The sequence below is a fragment of the Amphiprion ocellaris genome, chromosome 22, assembly GCF_022539595.1.
Source record: "Amphiprion ocellaris isolate individual 3 ecotype Okinawa chromosome 22, ASM2253959v1, whole genome shotgun sequence".
NCBI classification, from domain to species: domain Eukaryota; kingdom Metazoa; phylum Chordata; class Actinopteri; family Pomacentridae; genus Amphiprion; species Amphiprion ocellaris.
The window spans coordinates 2,688,940-2,709,989 of NC_072787.1; the positions used below are offsets into that span (position 1 = coordinate 2,688,940).

At 38.4% G+C, this 21,050-nt stretch overlaps 1 protein-coding gene across 2 annotated transcripts in view; it reads right to left on the reverse strand.

Annotated features, from left to right (window-relative positions):
- Positions 1-280: 280 nt before the first annotated feature.
- Positions 281-21,050, reverse strand: part of snx7 (sorting nexin 7) — a 35,863-nt gene continuing 15,093 nt past the window's right edge. Inside the window, exons 7-9 of one of the 2 annotated variants that reach the window (XM_023275863.3) lie at positions 20,730-20,816; positions 16,123-16,275; positions 281-2,056 (exon numbers count right to left, since the gene is read on the reverse strand). In XM_023275863.3, coding sequence (XP_023131631.1) covers positions 1,979-2,056; positions 16,123-16,275; positions 20,730-20,816 — 318 coding nt within the window. In that variant the 3' untranslated portion in view covers positions 281-1,978. Of the gene's footprint in view, positions 2,057-2,456; positions 3,396-16,122; positions 16,276-20,729; positions 20,817-21,050 lie in introns of those variants that run through there. The other variant, XM_055007282.1, reaches the window with a different exon arrangement.

The following is a 21,050-nucleotide window of genomic DNA, read 5'->3' on the forward strand; positions in this document are numbered from 1 at the left end:
AACCCCAGTAGAGGCAAATGTTTCAACAGCTTAAACTTTTTTATTTAAAAATGACTTTTTTTTTTTTGGTTTGGTTTTAAGAAAAACATAGCCTGTCAGTTCAGTTCTGGAGCAATAATCTCTCCATGCACTGTGAAACAATGCTCTTAAAAGATGTTAATTTTTCAAGAAAAAACGCAACTTACTTTGAGTCTCAATACCTGAGAGACCAACAACCTTGCTTTTCACATGCTTTCTGTTGTCTTGAATGGGTTTCTATAAAACAAATCAATGCGGTTCATAGTGTCAAATCAATCTTTATTATCATGTCTCCATTTTGAAAACATTTTTTCTTACATATTACATACAATGAATGACAAGACAGAGAAAGAAAAAAGATTTTATGAGTATAAAGGATTATTTAGGCATTCAGCTAGAAAGACATTACCAGTGGATCATCTTCTTCAGACATGTAAACTTCAAATCTCTATCATCAGAAGCAACATTGAGTGAATTTCATAAAACATCCAGGGGTTCGCCAGAGAAGATTAATGGTAGATCAGTAGAACTGTGTGTTACTCATCCTGATCTCACATATTAGCCTGATATCAAAACTAGATGCATGTAAATGTGATGTGATCATGTGATGTTTGATGCATTTTGGCAGCTATTTTGTCATGAAATGTTACAGGTTTACTTTTTGGCATACTGTTGACATAAATCTGCCCCCTCCACTTACTTAGTTTAAACATGCATTATAGAAACAACTTAATTTCAGTCAAAAGCGAGTGTATGTAATTAAAAGTTCACACATTACCAAAAGTGAGATGGTCACTGTGTTAGATTATAAATTGACTCAGATGAATGACATGACAGACTGAATGACAGCCTGTTAGCAAACATGCATCTGCCTGCATCTGTGCATGGATCTAGAGTATAAACAGAACCCTAGCACTCTGTAACACCCAAACTAAAAACTAATGCGTGTGTGTGTTTAACAGGATTTTATGAATGACACTGAACCTGGAAACATTCATGGTGCAGAGGGTGATGTGGCAGCAACAGATGGGATTCATTTGGTATATTCTGTTGTTTTGTCAGGAAAGCAGGTTTTAACAACAACAGTAAAATAAAATCTTCTGCCTTGAGCTGATTTTTGACATTTCAACTACATCATAAAATTATTTTCATGATACACTGACGAGTCTCCTGGATCCATGTCATGAACTGAGCTCCATGAAAGCAGGTGAGTTGGGATTTTTTGGGAAAATACCTGTCAATATGGTTAGGAGCTGAGAAAGATAATGGACAGTGACACAGATCGATCACACTGATGCTGCTGATACACTACATGGGCACAGGGATGCCTCTTTTGAAGTCTGCTTATCAGAATGAATACATGACGACTGACAAATTTCCAAACAACTTCAAAACAAAAACAAATGAAAGCTAATGGGATTTGTACTGTTCAATTAGAACTCAACTCACATAGCCTAATCCGAGACAAGACATTCTCTTTACTCCCTCTACTGTGTCACTGACTGGCAATGTACTGTGTCAAATAATTTCAGATTTGGTTTTATGATCAAGAAATTAAGCGAAATGTTTCAATGTGTCATTATGTTGCCGACACAGAGTGCAGATGCTATGCATAGAAAAAAAATAGTGGACCACAAAACAGCAAAGTGAAGCCAGAAGAACCTTAACCTTTGGCAATACACATGAATCTGTGTAAACATTAATATGTCGATATTTGGATCACAGTGCTGGTTTTAGTGATGTCATCACTGGAATGGTGAGACTGGAATTAATCTCTTTGGCCAGAGAGAAAAACAAAAGGAGGAAAGATAGAGAGTGTGCTTGTTTCATACATTAAGCACTTTTACTGAAGTGGACAGTGGTTCAAAGTCTTTAATTGGAGGTTCTGGTAGAAACACCACAGTGCTTCATGTTGTTTAGGAAGCTGAGGCAATCTCCACATTTTGATAATCTCCATATATTAAGATGCGTCTTCCACTTGTTCCTGGCTGAGTTCTTCTCTCTGAGACAGGAGGAAGGACTCCCACACAGCCAAACACTGAAAGAAAGAAGGTCAAAGTCATCACTCAAACATTATGTCCACCAGTGTCTAAAATGATGCTGGTCCTTTGCCAGAACTGCTCTGACCTGCTGAGTCCTGGACTCTGCAAGACCTCCGAAGGTGTGCTATCAGGGACCAGGATGTTAGCAACAGATCGTTTAGGTCTTGTGAGTTTGTGAGTTGGATCTGCCATGAATCAAACATGTTCCACCAAATCCCCCACCACTCTGTCACCAGTTCATGGTTTGTTGGTGGTTATTCACCGCTGCTAACTGTACAGCTGCATGCAAAATTATTCAACCCCCCCTGACATTTTAGATATTCTGGCAACATTACAACTGCAGGTGATTACTAAATCATACAAGAGGTGAACAGTTAGTTTATTGAAATGTAATACCAAATCAAAAATCAAGATTTAATTCAAAATCCATCAAAAATGTCAACTTTTTTACAAAAAGCAGGTTGCAAAATGATTCAACCTCCTATAAACTATGCTAGGTAAATACAGATAATTGCAGTACAAGTCAAATGCCATACACCTTCATGTATACATTTTGAGCTGAATTCAGTGGTGACACATGCTAAACATTGACTAATACTCATGTCTATAAGATGTAGACATAAAACTGTATGTTATTACAAGTCTTGGTGTTCACAGCTCTGACCCAGTTGTCTCGTGCCTCTTGTCAAAGCTTCTCAGGTCTTTACATCTGTCAATTTTTCCCGCAGTCAACAGGTTGACTATGAGAACTGATCATTTTCAATATATTCCTGACCTTGATATGTTACTCCTGAAAGTTATTTTCATTTGTGATTTTCAATCTCTTGTTACTGCCAATGAGGTAGCCAGCAGTAACTCACAGGCTCATAACAACCAAATATACTGTATGGTTGACATGACATACACTTGCATTTTTCTTTATACCTTCTGTGATGAAATTAAACTTGATGAAACTGAAAGCAATTATACTGATAATACTTTAACCCTTTGATGCACAACATGGGTCAAAAGTGACTCAAATTCAATGGAAAATTAGTATCTTTTGACTCACATTGTGCATCAAAGGGTTAAGAAAATATGTATAGCAAATAGTAACGATCACCACTGCTATCAAAAAGTCCCCAGCCTCAATAGAAAATGTCACAGAAGAAACTGTTCCTGCATCAACAGTCTCTTCTTTAACGTTGATGCACTTGGTGAACTGATGTCCAATCTTCACTTTCCCTTTGTGGATCACATCTTGAGCCTCCATACGCTCCTTAGCAACATGGATGACTTCCTCATCACACTGAAACTGGTTTGGGAAACTGCTGTGCTGTGGATGAACGCATTGTCCTGAAACAACAGCACAGAAGCAGAAGCTTTCCTCCTAATGCTTCAAACATTTGAGTTTTTGAGGACAGTGACATAAGGCTTTGTAGTATACAGTTATGTCCCAAAATGGGAGCTCTTTTTTTTGAGTGAGGCAGAGAACTTTTTGAACTCCTCTTGTATTTACATTATAATTTTTGAACCATCACTCTGCTCATCAGCACAATCATTTCTCAGTTTTCTCTCAGTGTCTGAAGAGCTTTCCTGAATGTCTATCCCAGCACTTTTTCCACCTTTCTCTTTTGATCAGTCTTCGTTCTCTCTCCAACTCCCATGCCATCTAATCAGTGAAAGCACTTCATTGCAACGACAGCGACGACAGAGGCACCAGAGTCCCAGTGTGTGTGTATACGTATGTGTGTGTGTGTGTGTGTGTGTGTGTGAGGACACAAAGTGAATCACACTTTTATGTCATAAAAGCAGTTATCTAGATAGCAGAGGAGGCAGGAAGCCATGAGACCAGAAAGTGATAATGACAAGCAAAAACACCTTTAAAAGCCAAACTGTGAGCTTGAGTTCCACTCTATCAGTGCAGTCACTAGTTCAAAGTCAGAACCTCGGCTTACAAACTCTCCATTTCACAATCAGTTTCTCTCAGTGGTACCCAAAACACCCTCATAGCACTGTCACAGTGCAGGGTAGAGTTTCAGTCACATAAAGTGAACTTTAATGGGAGGAGCCAGAAAGTGAATCTGAGACAGTATATATATTTGATTATCTCACATGTAAATATTTCTCTTATGAGTTGAGCTTCTGTACTTAACAGTAAATCACACCACTGTAGACTGGTGCTGAGATACAAGAGCCTCCAACTTACAAAATGATAGGCATCAGGTGAACTGAAGTTGACATTATGGGTTAACATCACCATGGAACAGATCTCACTGACCACTCTCAGCTTTACCAGACAAAGCCAGTGCTTTTCTATACAGATATCCTTCTTGTTGTCATCAGATTTTATAAAAACACCCAAACCAACAATGAACTGAGTGGCCCCACACTAACTGAACTCATTTGTCCGTGCTATAGAGCCGTGAATCCGCTTCATCCTTCAGCATAGAGTTCATTTGAAATACATTTACATTTCAACACTTACCATATTGTTTAACTGTTTATCTATAATTTAATGTGATTACAGATAGTGCCATTTATTTTCATAGTAGCATCACCTTACATTTCAAGAATCCGTACTTTTGGGTCCAGAGGCAGAAATAACACATGGGATGTTTCCAACAAAGCAGATTGACATGTTCCAGCTGAGCACTAAACCTGGCCAGGATTTAACAGGCTGTCAACTCAGCACATCCTTCTTTAAGGAGTACTACAGAGAAAGCCAAGAGACAAGGACACTGTCGCACATTAATCTGACAACAACAGATGTGCTGCTAGAAAAGGAAACAGGATTGTTTCTGTTCCACTTTACAGACAAGAAGAAGAATTAGTGGTGTTGTACTGTAGCTGTTGACTGGATGGGGTCTGGATTTCTTTTATTTTTCTAGATAATCAAGTGGTTTCTAAAGACCATAAAACAAAAATATGTATGTTTTGCCCTGCAATTCAGTATCTGTATGTGGAATATTTTATCACTCTGTATATATCAATTATGGTTTAACACCTTTGTGTATTTTTAATATCTAACCATGTCATGGATCCAATCAAATGTTGGGAAAACCAGCTAGCCCTCCCATGATATAATAAGATCATTGGTTGGTTGTGTGGATGAATGGTAAGAGATGTAAACTCATATCATGCATTTCTACATTAGTGATACTAAAAGTGTTTTACTCACACACCACACATGTTGATTAGACGTGTTTGCCTCTAATCAGGAGTAACTCTGGGTTCAGGTTCTCATCCTCTTTAGCTGTGAAGGGGTGAAAGAATCTCAGTGTTTTGTAGCTACACTTCACTTGTGTGGATGTGAAGGGTCTGAAGGTATTTAAGGTCAGGAGTGTAGTATCTGCATGCTAATTTGAAATGGCATTTGCACACATCCCTGGGGTGTCCATGCAGACTTTACACAACTCACTATGTTCCCTTCATACTATTCTCTTATGAATCCTTGGTTATGCTTTTGCCTCTGCTGAATCAGGGTATCTTTATGCAAAAATACACACTCTTCACAGCAGTGTGTGTAAGGAGCAGGCCAGAAATAGATGTCTCTTACAATGTTATTTAGACATTACAGCAAAAATATGGAAAGAGCTACCTGGTTAAGCTACATTTAGCAGAGGCAGAGAGAGGTGGTACACTGTAAACTATGTCTTTAAATTATTATTATGTTTTACCTTGATCTAAAATAAAAGAAGAAACATTTCAGTAACAAAAAAATCTCTTTTTCATAGTATCAAAACAATATCTTCATGCACAAAAGGCCAAACTATCACACTGCTGTTAGATGGAGAGACAGTTTCAAGCTGCACATGTAATCTTCCGTGCATGTTTATTCCTTAGCATCTGCAACCTTTAAATTAATCTGACGGCACTCACTTCAGACTTTACCATTTTGAAAGTGATACAGAAATGTCACTTAGTGAGACTGACATAGGGACTTTTATTTAAATACCCAATTAAAGTATTCACCAGTATTAATAGCCATTGCAGCTGAAGTGTCTAGAACTTTCAGCAGCTATTGTTAGTCATACAATATTAGGACAACACAGCAGCACAATGAACCGAAAAAGTAAGTGTGAAGCCTGTACCAAAAAGTAAAATGACACTACATGACCAATTCTGTCACATGACACCAAATCTCATAGACGGTCATTCACAGAAAACCTCCTCACAGCTTCTATTAGTGAACGTGTTGCTATGTGGTCCTAGTATGGAATTCTAATCAACTACAAACAGATAGTTGTAGACGGGTGCACATGGTAACCTCTGTTACTGACAGTCTTTGGAGTAAGTTATGAATGGCATCTTTCTTTCTATGGTGGTCCACCACTTCCTGTCCAGGATGATGGAAGCAGTTTTGATCTGGTGTTCACAGACAGCTGATGTTGCCTGTTCCAGCTTATTCTCTTTCAGGGTTCCCACTCATTAACAGAGGCAGAGCTTCTTAAAGCATTTGCATGTGTTTCCAAAGTCTTCGTTTCACGGGTAAAGGGTCCTGTGTTTACGGTGCACCAGCGAAGTTATAAAGACGTTGGATAGTTTGTAATAAGTATCAACTCTGAGCATCTTGAAGACTCTGCCAAATCTTACAATAGTCCAGCCACATGACAGAGTGCCTGTTTCTTTGGCAGTGTCCCTAGTGGTCTTAAGTCATGCTGGAATCTTGCCACCTGGCTGTCCTGTGGTCTAATACCAAAGCAACAAAAACAACAAAGAAAAATAGTTGTCACAGGTAAGAGTAACTTTGCCACAACCTTCCTCCCATGCTTTCTCCTCTGTTACTCTGTGTTAATGTAGCATGCATGTCATAGTAATGGGAGTAAATGGCAGAAGGACTTAATGCTTCAAATGGTGATCTGCTGGTGTGTCAAGCGGTGAAAAATGTTTACATCCTTCATGATGCCATCTTAAAAATCCTTTGCTGAAGTGCTACAAATAACCAATTATCTCTAGGGATGCGTCAGTTCATCTTACTAAGATCACTCTATAAAATAAAGGCAAACACAATAAAAAATATCCCAAATTCCTCCATTTGACAAACTGAAACATGCAAATATTTCAACGTTTGTTGACACTGGTCACAAATTCACATTCATACAACACATACGCCATTTGTGGTAGTTCCATTTAAAGCTCTCATTTCTATATTCAAACCTTGCTTTTTTATGCTCATTTTTCATTTTGGTCCTTGTATGTCTAGTTTTCTTTCTTCTCTTATCTATTCTGCATTCTTTACACACTGTGTGCCTCCTTTCTTCCTCATATTGCTCTTCCTTGATCTCCCCATTCCATATCATTCATCTCTCTCTCTATTTCCAAGTCTTCCTCTGCATCCCACCAAGGTGGTAAAAAGTCTCCCAGGTACATGTGTCTTATTAGATTCTTATAGGCCATCTCTCTGACCTCCAAACCCATAAATCATTCAGAGGCCCTGTGGCTACACTAACCCACATGCACACCTGAATGACAATATTAGCACACAGCAGTCATCTCCTCCTTTGGGACTGTTCTCAGTAGGAGACTAAGAGAGTGATAGTTTGCTCACTGTATGCTATGGAATATCAGGAGACAATGTCTTGACTGCATTTTAAATCCATTGCAACTGGTTTGTTGTGTAGTGTTCTTCTCAAGAGTTTTGCCAAATGAGCCAATGAAAATATTTCATGTAGTCTGCTATTACTGAGCAGGAAACATAATCTTTACTAAGGGATGGGACAAAAAATATTGCCATGCATACACCTTCGTAACTAACAGTCTTCAAAAATGTGCCCTGGACAGGATCGCAATCACTAAATATGCAATGTTAAAATCATCCTACCAACAATAAGGAACTAAATCATCTCTAAATAGGGTCTCACATTTAAACACAGATTAAAGATATTTTCACCAAAGATGGTTGATAATGACATTGATTTTAGGTTATTCACAGAAAGAAACATACATTAAATGCCTTAATCTTGTATAAACCTGAACTGGTTCATCATTTTTATGCATCAATGCATGCAACTCACCAAAACAACATAACACAGAAGTACAGCTAAGGATTGGAAAGTTATGCCTCATGCAAAAGTGTATATTTCAACTTAAGTAAGTTATATTGTTGGGTAGATGTTCTTACTCAAGTCTTGGTTGCTTGCTACAGTTCCACCCACAGTACACAACACAAGTCAATACACCCCTGCGCAATACTACTGAAGTGATTCAATGATTCTAACCATCAATTACACCATTAGCTAACACAGTGTAGCATTAGAAGACAGGAGTGATGGTTGCTGGAAATGTTCCTCTGTACCTCTATGGAGATATTCCATTAAAAATCAGCCATTTCCAGCTAGAATAGTCATTTACTACATGTAACAATGTCTTCACTGGATTTATCATTCATTTAATGTTATCTTCATTGAAAAATTGTTGTAGAAATTGTAAGTGTGATTGCAGCGCAGCTTCTGCAGCTTGTCCAGTTCAATTCAAGACAAGTTTTGAAAAAACAGAAAGCACATCAACTTTCAACTTGACAGTTAGTATGTACTCAACATTGTGAAGGCACTAATTAAGCACAAATATTACACACCTGTGTGAAATACACAGTCTTGTTAGCAACTAAACTGCACTTTTGTCTTGGTCTGGAATCAAACTGGCTGCATCCAAAAATGACACTCCAGAAACAACAACTGAGTTAAAAGCAGGCACCACAACAGATGATAAGTTATTTTGTTTAAGAATAAGTGTGTTTACATGAATGATATGGTTTTTTTAGATGTATTTTTAGTTACAGCTTGAGGTGCTGAGCATGATGATATACACCATGTTTCCACACTTTCCACATGAAGGAGGAAATTACAGAACTGAAAGACTGGAGGGAATGTCTGCCTGCAGTTTCTACTGCAGTGAATAAGAGCTCGATGGTGACTCCTATCAATTCAGGTTTAAATCAAAAATATGAAAGCTCACTCAAGTTAGATTTTAGGATTGTGAAGAAGAAGGCGGCTCTTGTGGCTACATTTTAATGCAAGCTATGTGCTTATGGAGACAAATTTGTGCATTTTGGAGCATGTTGGGACTTTTTTTCTGATCTTCAAAAACTAGTGTATAGCTACATTATTTCTCAAGTTATGGCACTTCAAACATTGCTCCACAGATTGGCGCAAAGAAAACGCCACAAGAAATTGACATGACTCCACCCCCTTTCTATGAATGTTTTACTCAAAAAGTTACATCTATGACCAGAAATTTACACACTTGACTTAATAGCATACATATGTACAGATAAATAAACCAGACAAATATGAGACAGTCCGGCATGAACTTTCTTTAAAATTTGGGGAATTCTTGTATGACCCAGAAGAAATCTGAATAACAAAGTGTGAGGATAACAGCTGTGCGATTGCTCTGCAATCAATGTAACAAGACAAGTGAGTGGCTGAACGGCATCAAGATGATGTAGAGCTCTTGGCAACAGAGACATGGAACTAATCTAGTCATGGAACATTTACTGCATATGTTGAATTGAGCCTCCAACTAGACTTCAGACGACAATTTGTTTTGCCGGCTTGAATACAAAGCTATCTTTTACAGCTGTTTCTTCAAAAACATGCCCAAGTACAATAAGTAGGTGATGGGGTTTTAAGGAATCTCTTTGATTTTAAGGCTGCATTGATTGAAGGTTTGAGCATAGAATTAGAAGGACAGGACTGCGGTTTCTAAGATGCTTTAAAGTAAGAAACACTGAGTCCAGAATTTACAACTCATACACACTATAGCCCTATGACCCCTGAAAAATTTTCCGTTCCACATATTTACGAGTATATGAGCAACAACTAATGTCACAGTACAGAAATTTAACATCAAGGGTGCAACACTCAGGTAATCTGCTTCTGATTGGGTGCATTTTTCCTCGAACCCACTTCCAAACAGTGACAAAATTTAACTTTGGCAGAAAACACTATGTTCAGGTAGGACACGTCACTCAGAGCAAAACTGTGATTTCCAAAACAGGTGGCCATTATCATGTTGTTCCCTAATCGAAAAGTGCAGCACTAAAACCCACACATCCATCCTTAACTCGTGTGAACTCAACTTTAAGATTCATTCATACTTTATTTCTGAAATACTCAAAAGTCAGAACTAAATTTATGTATGGCAGAATTCATACATATGCAGTAGGCCTCCATTTTTGTGTTGCTGTCTATATTCATGGCTGTATCCTTAAACTAGGCCCAATCCTTGTTTTTAAAGCACTTTCACTAGCTGTATGAGAAATGATTCAACACTTAGACATTGATTGTCCTTGGGTCGCTTCCATGTACACGTTTATACACACACACACGCACACACACGCACGCACGCACACACACACACACACACACACACACACACACCAGTACTCATTTGTTGTATTGCAGTTGCTTGCTGAGGGGCAGAACTACTGGATGATGAGTGCTTTTGTCAGGCTTGCTGCAGGGAGAGGCACAGGAGAGAACACCCAAATATGACAAGGACACACATTCTCCCTATTATTACACTCGCCGTTAAAAAGTCCACCAAAATACCATCTTCTTCTGATGTGTTACTAGCAGCAGAAAGTGCAAATCAAGAGAAGCTGACTGAAAAAGAATACTGCTTTATAGCAACACCTAATGTAGCTTTTACACTGATACAGAATTCTATGGAATCGCCTTTGTTTGAACAAGCATTTCTTTGGTCTCTCACAGTGTTAGAGCACATGTGAAACATCTCCATTTTACATGACGTGGCCAAAAGTACACTAAGACAAAGTATGCAGATCTTGAATAATCCAGCCATTTGCTAATATCCAACAAGTCGACCATAAGCATTAGGGCCAATGCATGATTTCTGTGTCAGCATGTCTTTAAGGGATACACATGATGTGAATCTTGTCATCCACGTATGTCCATGAGGGTCCGTGTGGATGCTGCTGAAAGAATTTGTGACCTCATACTGTGTACTGTGAGCACGGCAACTGCACATTGTCAAAGGAAACGAGTGGTGATTCAAAACAAATGCTTCCTATGAGGGAAACAAAGATTCATTGTTATCCACACCTTTATAATTTGAGTAGTTCCTGTCAGACTTTGATTTGTACACGCATAAAAAAGAGGGAAGAAAATCGTCTATGTCCATCCACTGTGTTCAACACACCTCAGGAATAACCGCACTGACACACTGCTACAGCCCAATGTGTAAGTAGCTTCTATTTCCTGTACAAAGTGCCAAGTCACAGTCTGCCTTTCAGAAACACCCACGGGAGCCCAGTGTGCTTTTCTGTATGCGACTGGGGGGTTTGAAAGACATATTATCTTCAAAGAATCTGAGCCAGACACAATGAAGAAATAAACTGTTGTTGCCATTATCAAATTCAAATCAAGTAACAAAGTAATTAGCTAGTAACATCAAGATTACAGAAGCCATCCCAATTATTTCTTACAACCAGCAGCTCCATCCTGAAAGACATGAAATGCTGATTTAGCAGCAGCTGATTTTCCAACAATTAACTGATCCAAACTGGAGGCCTTGATTCACAACTTTGAGTTTGAAATATTGATGAATCAAAGGTTGCAGTCAGACATTGCTGCATTTAACGTGTTATGGTCAGCTGATCATTTCTTTAGAGAAGAGTTTCAACACAAACACAGCCCCCTGGTGGTCATACAGTGATGTTACAGAGGGACATGTCTTCATTCCCAGACAGTCTTTGACAGAGTTCAGTCAGCGGCTTGAAGAAAACAAAGACTACAGTTTCAGTGTATATGTTACACAATTAACTCTGTGAGGCCCAAGCACTTTCTGGACACGCTCACTGTGGGCTCATATTTCTCTGCAACATCTGGTACTGCATCATGCTCTGGATGTTCTAGGAGTCTGTGGTGGCCAGTGCCATCCTTTATGCTGCTGTGTGCTGGGGCAGTAGGCTGATGTTGAGGGGTGGAGCTGGACTCTTTGACAGTGGATGCTGTCTAAGTTGCAAGTCATCTCGGACAACGTGTCCCTCCCACTCCATGACATGCTGGTCAGCCACAGGAGCTCATTCAGTCATAGACTCATCCCACCAAGATGCACCACAGGAGATCATCTCTGCCTGTGGCCATCAAACTGTAGAACTCCTCATTCTGAGGGTCAGGCTCTCTGAGTCAATAGACTGGACTCATTATGTCTCAGTGCCAGCAGTTTTCAAATTTCTGAGTTCACTTCACTTCTTGAGCTAACACTCAATAATGTGCAATAACTTGGTGCAATAACTACGTATCTCTGTGCAGTAACATGCTATTTATTACTCTGTGCATTAACACACTAGATACTACACTGTATACTTACATTTTATTTTTTAGGAAAAGCACATTCTGCATTTATGCTTATAATGTTTCTACTTATGTGTATATTTTCAGAACATATTTTTCTACTTATGTTTCTCTATCTATGTTGTCCTTTTTTATATTTCTGACTTTGAAACTGTAACATAAGTAATTTACCCTCTGGGATCAATAAAGTATTTCTGGTTCTGATTCTGAGCACAACTGTGGCTGTTCAGCTGAAAAGACTTTTTGTCCAGTAGCTGTTGCTCGCAGCTGAGTCTGGAATGGCTTCTCCATGGTGCCGACGACAGCAGAATGCTTCGTTATTCACAGGCTCTGGTGCTTTATTTTTGTCAAGTATAAAAATGAGGCATATGGAATAAAGTGATCTTGATGAAATATCATGACTTTAAGGTTAGATTTGATTAATGTTCCTGACAGAACCAATCACTGTTGGAAAGATGAAAGTCTGACAGTTCTGTGTCTTTACTGTTCCTTGCTCTGAGAAATGGTGTCTTTTCTGTGATTTCTTTAACATGAATTTCGAGCTCGCTGGCGGGTTTTGAGGTTTAGGGGTTAACATTAATTAGCTATAACTGACATATCTACCGCTGCTCAGAATGGTCATTTTAAATGGAGATGTGTAAGCATCTGAGATTAACATGTTTTGTATTTGCTGAATGGTAACAAAAATGGTGTCAGCTATTAAAACTAGGGCTGGCCATGTTAACACATTAATTCATTAACGCCGACAATCATTTTATCACATGTTAGCACAGTTTTTTAAAATTATTATTATTATGAAAGTTGGATGCAGCATTTGAGAGAAAGGGAGATAAACTAAAACAAGACGAGCTAACAAATGCCACAGCAAAGTAGTTAGCTATAGACTGCATTCTGATTAGTCTTATGAAAGATGTCGGTCTGAGGAACGTTATTATATGGCTTGGAGTCCATTCGACGGTCATTTGTTCTTCTCCCCACGTTTCCTGTCACTCTCTACTGTCCTATGTACTAAAACATAAAAAGGCCCAAAGAAAGAAGTCCAAACATGGACTTCACAGACTAAAAAGTCTTCTGCACAGTCAGTCCCAGCTGTGGACTTTTTTGTGCTTGACCGCTTCACCTCACTCGAACAACTAGGAGGCATTCAGATCAAACTATCAGGAACATGTCTGATTAGTGTTTTTCTGTTTTTTAGCACATTTTAAAATGCCTAATTATCCTTGATCACGTGGAAACAGATCAGCTGACTGTGTATTTTTTCATGAAGCCAATAAAAGCACATTTCTATCCTAAATGCATATTTTAACTCCAGCCTGACTAACAAAACCTATAACGAGTAAACGCCTGTTACCGTAACAGCTCCGTTGTTTCATGCGCTCTCCTTCCAGCTGCCTCCATTGTTCTTTTCTCAAACTCTAATTCCCTCCTGTCTCTGCTAGGCTGCCTGCTCGTTAATCTGGATATAGCACTGTCTCTTCTACATCGCAACTTGCTCTTCTCTCCTCTTAGGTTCATTCTCTTACACTCCTCTCTTCTCTGTTTATATTGCAATCATTTTCACTCAGGTTATCAAAAAAAGACACAGCAAGCATGTTTGTTTTTGCCAATTCTCAAAAGAAGAAGAATACAGTATGAAAAATTAAATTCTCTGACTGGTCTTAATAGAACTTGCTTCAGTTAGCTCCCACGACCAATCCAAAGGAGTCTAGTCTGAAAATGAAGCTAACGGATGCCGACAAAGCAGTGGGAGGCTATAAAAAGATGTCAGAAAATTTCCAGCTTGCAATTTCCACAGTTTGAAATGCCATTAAGGAATGACAGTAAAGGGAAGTTGTGGAAGCCTAGACAAGATCTGGAGGAGCAGGAACATTTCCAGATAAAACTGTTTGTTCTCACCTGACACCTCATCACAATAGTCAACATCTGTGTTATGTGCCAAGCGGGCTGGGGTTGGAGAGGTGTGGTTAATAAATACTAACCTGACAACTTTTCAGATATGGGATATGTAACATAGCTGCTTCATCAAAACTAACCTATAGCTGATATTAGTTCATCTAAACTAATATCAGCTCATCAAACTGCCCAAATAGCTGCATTCCATCATTTACTTATGATAATGTAAACACTGAAACTGTTGTCCATATCTGATAGAAATCCACTACAACTACTACTTTACCAACAGCAAAATAAAAACACTTGATGACGAATAAGAAGAAAAGTACACAGTGTTTTTTACCAATAGATCCTGATCAATCCTGTCTCCATGTCAGGTTAGTTTAGAATTAGAAGTAGTGCAGTTGCTTGCTGTGGATGTGTTGATATGGATCCTGCTACTGCCTGATTTTGAAGGTATTCAGAGGAAAGACTCCTACAAACAGCTGCAAGCAACAAGCTAAACTTCAACTTCTCTCAACATTTTGTCAAAACCCAAATTGTATTCAGTACTGGTGAGTCTCATTAATCTGACCCTGTATAGCCTCTGTCTTCATCACGGTTAAGTTATATTTTTCGGCCATTTCAGTGTGAAATAAATGTAAAATCATTGAAGAAAGTGAATCATAAATGTGTCTTGTTAATTTAGCAAACTGTGTCTTTTGCTCTCTGTGAGGTTTTTGGACCAACATTGGTGCTGAAATATGGAGAAAGTCTATCCAGAAATATGATGATGTGTAGTTTAGACATGTATGGTGTAGAAAGTCATATGGAAATGCTACTAGGTCTGATCTTGTGAGACTATCGAGGCAACGTTTGAAAAGGGTGCATGCTTAAAAGGGACTTTAGTAAGGTTGCCCAAATGCTGGATCATACCACAATGACTGTTTTGCTTTAATTACTTTAGGTTAATGAAATGAAAAGTGACAGTGCGTGACAAAACAGTGTCTGTTTGCTGCGGGGGTTATATTTGCTTCATTTCACCTCAAAAATCAACAAAAGGGTAAGAAGTGGAGCATTGTGGTCTGTTGTTATGTCTCCAGCAGTAACAATAGTGTGGTCTATGGTGCAGTTTTGTATGTAGCCCTGCTGTATAGCAACCTCCTGCAGCTTTCATGACACCGAAATGGGTAAACTAATTTCACACTCGAGGTTATTTGATCCAAGCTGCTTATAGGAGATACATTTCTGTATACTCAGCTCAGCAAAGTGAGTGTTCCTCCTTAGATTCTTTTTCCACATCTCGAGCTAAATATGAGCTTGTCTGGAGGCTGATCTGAGAAATTATGCTAATATCATCAGTATTTGTAAATAGTTGCAACTTTCAGCTCCAAACATGTGGCTGGGTTGTAAAGCATGTGGTCGTCACATCAGGTGGTTTACCCACAGTCATTCAGTGTCAGAAAGAAAACAGTGTTGGCAGCTAGGTGCGTTCTGTTTTAAAGCCCATGTTGTTTAGACATGGTAACTAACTACTAATTATTGTTACCTTAAATTACCAAGTCAACCTCTTCTGTGTCCCACTTCCTCTTGCTGATTTGAATGTCTGTGCTGCCACCTTCTTCCTCATTCATGCAACTATTACATAAATATGTGACAGAAGGTGTTTCTTAGACGACTGATGACCTTCTTTAAATTGAAATCAGCTCCAAATCAAAATCCATCCTAAAAACTGAGTCACACTACATTAACACAATTTTTGCTCCATTAAGCCCAATTAATCGGAATTAAATATTTACCCAAAGTTATAAAGTACAGTTTTAATATTCAGTGATCTTACAGTGTGATCACATCTAAAGTGTTTCCTTTGGTCTGAATCTTGACTTCACCTTCTCGTAGTGCTCCACATTCTTCTCAGCGGTGGAAATAAAGGCCGATCTGAGGTCAGTTCTCATGCCGTTCTGCCAGCGGGACCAGTCTCCACGTAAGGCATTGTTGGCCAACTCCACCCGGTCCGCTAAACCATCCACCTCCTCCTGTAGCTGCAAGCCAAACACACAAGGCAATGACCTAACACTTCCAGGGAGCACACTTCATAGTCTGAAAACTCCATCTGTTTAGTAAAACAAATGTAACTGACAGATTGTTTTCAGCCTAACATTGTGTACAAGTGGTGTTGGTTGTTATCAGATGTGGGATGAAGTTTTTGTTTTGTAATTCAAAAGAATCTCCTTCATTACAGAAACAAGAACCATCAGGCAGCAACCTACTACACTGAACATTTCAAGTTTAGCCGAGGCGGTCCTGCTGTTTTTTTTTTTTTGTTCTCTACTGAATCAGCCTCTGTGTGCACAGGCTGCACTAAAACAATGCCCCCATCACTATATTGCAAAGAACATTGTCACTGCAAACTTTGCTTAGCTCTGCCAAAAGCAACTGTGATTGGTTTAAAGAAATACAAACAAGTCGGAGTGTTTTTGGCCTATAGCTGCCTCCCCAAGCCCATCTATACAAGACTAGCTTACAATGTGTTGTAGCTTCCACATACTGCAACGTGAACAGTAAAGGTATTCCGTGCTACCTGTCGGCACATCCTCCAGGGTCCTGTCACTGGTTCATGGTTTGTCTATCTCTAGTTGTGACAATACAATCAGTGGGTACATCAGCATAGTGAGGTGTGACCTTAGAAGCATGGAAGTCAGCAAGATTTTCCAGGGAGTTTCAGGCTTACGATCCAAGTCTTTGAGTAAATTAATCAACCTTTTGATGCAGAACATGGGTCAAGAGATACCCATTTCCCATTGAATATGGGTCACTTTTGACCCATGCTGTGCATCAAAGGGTTAATATTACCATTAATAAACTGTCCCTATAACAACCAGTCTGACAGTGTTGAAGTACAATTTAATAAACACGGGTAATTGTAATACTATAAGGTCTTGACTAGGTGCTTTAAGATTACATATCTTGTGTTTTGGCACTAATATATATATATATATATATATATATATATATATATATATATATATATATATATATATATATATATATATATATATATATATATATATATAAACTTGCTTGAAATGAAAAAGTGAAAATTAAGTTTCAACACTAATAATGACAGTGAATCATTTCAGTATTTTGGGCAACAGTGTGGATGGTAAACAATTCTGAATTTTTATGTGATAATAATCACAATTAGACGGAGCATATTATTAGAAAAACATGTATATAATTATATGTACATATACGGTTTTCATATTAATTTTCAATTTTAATATTAGTTTTTACAAATCAGATGGCACAAGAAAAGTCATATAACATAATTACAGAATGAACAAAAAAGTACTGGTAGTCACTAATAATGACCTCGTAATAACGGTGGGTCCACACCATCAAGGTATGGTATTAGTGTTGTTTAATTACAGCAATCATGCTCTCCAGTTTTATAAAGAAATATGATCTATTTCTCTGAATGTATTCCACACAGAAGGTTACTACACAACCCCTGTATAAAATTTAGAATTACAAATAAGTGGACATTGTGTTGTAATGCACAATGTAATAGCTCATAGTTTAGTGACAATGAAATGATTAGAGTAGAGTAAGAAAAAAATGACAATTATCACATGCGGAACACAGGGCAAAGCAACATCAACAAAAAAGCGACCTACATGTGAAAGGACTTGGATGACAGACTGCCATCACCTTAATGGATTGATGAACCCTGCAATGTTCCATGCTGCAGCCTAAAAGGGGTTTGAGAGCCTTCAAGAACTCATGGGATTGTGGAAAACGAGACATGTGTAAGACACAGAAATGCACCACAATTACAACATTACTTTTATCCACTATCGCTCTGTTGGTGAGAAGAAATAAAACGGTGTGCTGTTAAACTAGAGCCACAGTGCCCCCTCCTGGCTGACACCGGCAACAGATACACATTCAATCTGCCACTGGAACAGTTGACTTATAAAAAGCCCAGAATTTCTGTCCAATAAAGATCACTATACAAAGGTAAGAACTTCCATTTCATGATGTCTGAAGCTCAGAAAGATTCTCATTTTGTCTGTCAGTGCAGGTCTAAATTGCTGCTCATCGCTGACATTTATTTGTGTATGGCTGTTCATGTCTGTCCTAGTCTGCAGCAGACAGTGATGTTGTACGACACATGCTGCCAACATGTCAACAGCTGAAGTCTTCGCATGTGTTTTGTGTGTCTGGCCTCTAAGTCATGCTACATGCTGCATGCTGCCCAATTATGACTTAATAGATGGTCATATCTAAAAATACAAGTCCATTAGGCTATTAGTCTGTCATGTCATGAAACATCTGTCTCAACATTTAGTGATATGCATGGACCTGAGATTGCTGCTACAGTACAGGCTGTCAGGAGCACACGTTTCCTTAAATTGACTACTCATTCAAGTCAGACTGGCAACTAAATTTAGTTTTTATTGCAATGAAATATTTCTGTATGACAAGTTGAGGTTTGCTATGCAGGTACATTTTAGGACTACTAGCCTATGCAGTGATGACTGAGAAAATGCACCCATCTGTCCGTCCCACATGCTATAGAGCAGGGGTGTCAAACATGTGGCCTGCGGGCCAAAACCGGCCCACCAGAGGGTCCAATCCAGCCCGCAGGATGACTCTGTAAAGTGTAGAAATTATGGAGAAGACATTAACTGTGAATTGTAAATTTGTAAAACTATAAATTTAAAATAATTTCTAGACCTTCATAAGTTGTTTTGATCATAAACTAAAATGCTAGCTTTTTCATTCTTCTTATGTCATTTTGTGTCTCATTTTTTGTCTTGTTTTTGTTGTTTTTTGTATTTTTTTTGACTGACTTTTGTCATTTGTCCCATGTTTCTGTCATTTTGTTTCTTATTTTTGTTGTTTTGTGTTTCCGTTTTGTCTCGCTCGTGTTTTTTGTCTTATTTCTGTCATTTTATGTTTTGCTTTATTCATTGTTTTGTTTTTTTTGTTGTTTTCTGTTTTTTTGTCTCATTTGTGTTGTTAGTCTATTTTTTGTCATTTTGTTTCCAATTTTTTGTCATTCGTCCATTTTTTGTTGCTTTCTAACTTTATGGTCTAATTTTTTTTTTATCTTTGGTTTGTATCATGTCATTTGTCAATTTTCTGTCATTTTGTTTCTCGCTTTTGTCGTTTTGCGTCTCATTTTTGTAATATTATGCCTCGTTTTTGTTGCTTTTTGTCTGACTTTTGTCGCTTTGATCATAAACTAAAACACAGTATCATTCAGTTCCAGATAGCTGTGACTAAATGTTTTGTGTTTCTTTGTAGACACTCTGTGATCTGGAAGTTGTAATGTGTAGCTGATAAACTGAGGCATAATGTTGTTGAAATAGAATTTATTTTACTTCAGAAATTTCAGGTTGTTCATAATGTTTTGTAAAAAGACAGTTCATTAAATGTGAACATTGCCAGAATGTACTTTTTTGCACTAAAACAAAGGAAACATTTGGAGTTGTGGTTATTTCTAGGCTATTATGCTGTGATTTTACTGCTCTAGCTCACTTCATATCAAATTGGGCTAAATGTGGCCCCTGAACTAAAATGAGTTTGACATTCCTGCTATAGAGAAATATATAACTATGACTCACAGAGATGCTTTTTATGGGTTTAATTAATGAGCAGAGAGGGAAGACTTTAAATAAAAGCTAAATGAAAGGCTCTCATTTAGCTCAGTTTGTTCTCACATCCATCTTTTGACTAAACTACCAGTGGAAACTTTAATGAAGGCATGTGACATTTTCCTTCTTATTACTACCATCTGCTGAAGACAGCAGTAGGCTGATGTGCATTAGAAGCTAGAGGATGGAATTAAAGCTGGATCATTCACACACACACTCACAGCTAATTAAAGCAGGAATACAATATAAGTCTGTGGGGGGAAATATCAGTCCCACTTCTTAACTAAAACCTCACAGATGGATTTTGATATTAGCTGGGTGAGGAGGATACACACCTGCAAATCAACAAACACTCATATATACTGCACACAGATGCAAACACCTCAAGTAACATTCCCTAAAATAGAACTGTTCTTTGTTTGCCTAACTTTCCATCTTCACTCTTTGCGTTCTGACATTGTGAAGCAATTCATCATCTAAAAAGGATATGGAAATTTTCATTACACTACGATTGGCTGCCTGGATTATGGTGTGAAATCATATTGACACTGAGCTGAGGACTGCCTTCTAGCCAACAAGCCTGGTTATTTAGATAATCCTCACAGGGAGCCCTTTTTCCTCCCCAATATGAGGTGAAGAGAGGCCCTCACTTCCCTTTATTACACCTAATCTCTGGGACTGGAAGGTGTACAAACACATTGACTGGCTCAGGGGGATGCAGGGAGGGAGAAGAAGTGTGTGTGTGTGTGTGTGTGTGTGTGTGTGTGTGTGTGTGTGTGTGTCAGATTTTCTCTCAATTTGCGTGGATGTAAAATGATATCACTCATACTTACTGCTTCTTGGTCGACTTTTCTGGACACCAGGGCCTCGTTCTTGGCTTCAAACTCAGCCTGGATGTTGTCTCTGCGTCTCATCACAGCCTAGCACACACCAGTAAAGAATTATTTTCAAGTCATTTTCATTTTCCAGAAGTCACTCTCTGTTGAGGAGCCATCTTCATGTACAGTCAATGTTGGTGAGGTTTTGTAAATATAAGCCTCACACTCTTCATTATAACGAGATAATCACTGTTATTCCCTTCATCTGTAAGTGATTTTATTGTTGTGGCAGACCAGTGTTTATAGGGACAATATGGAATATGTTTACATGACAAA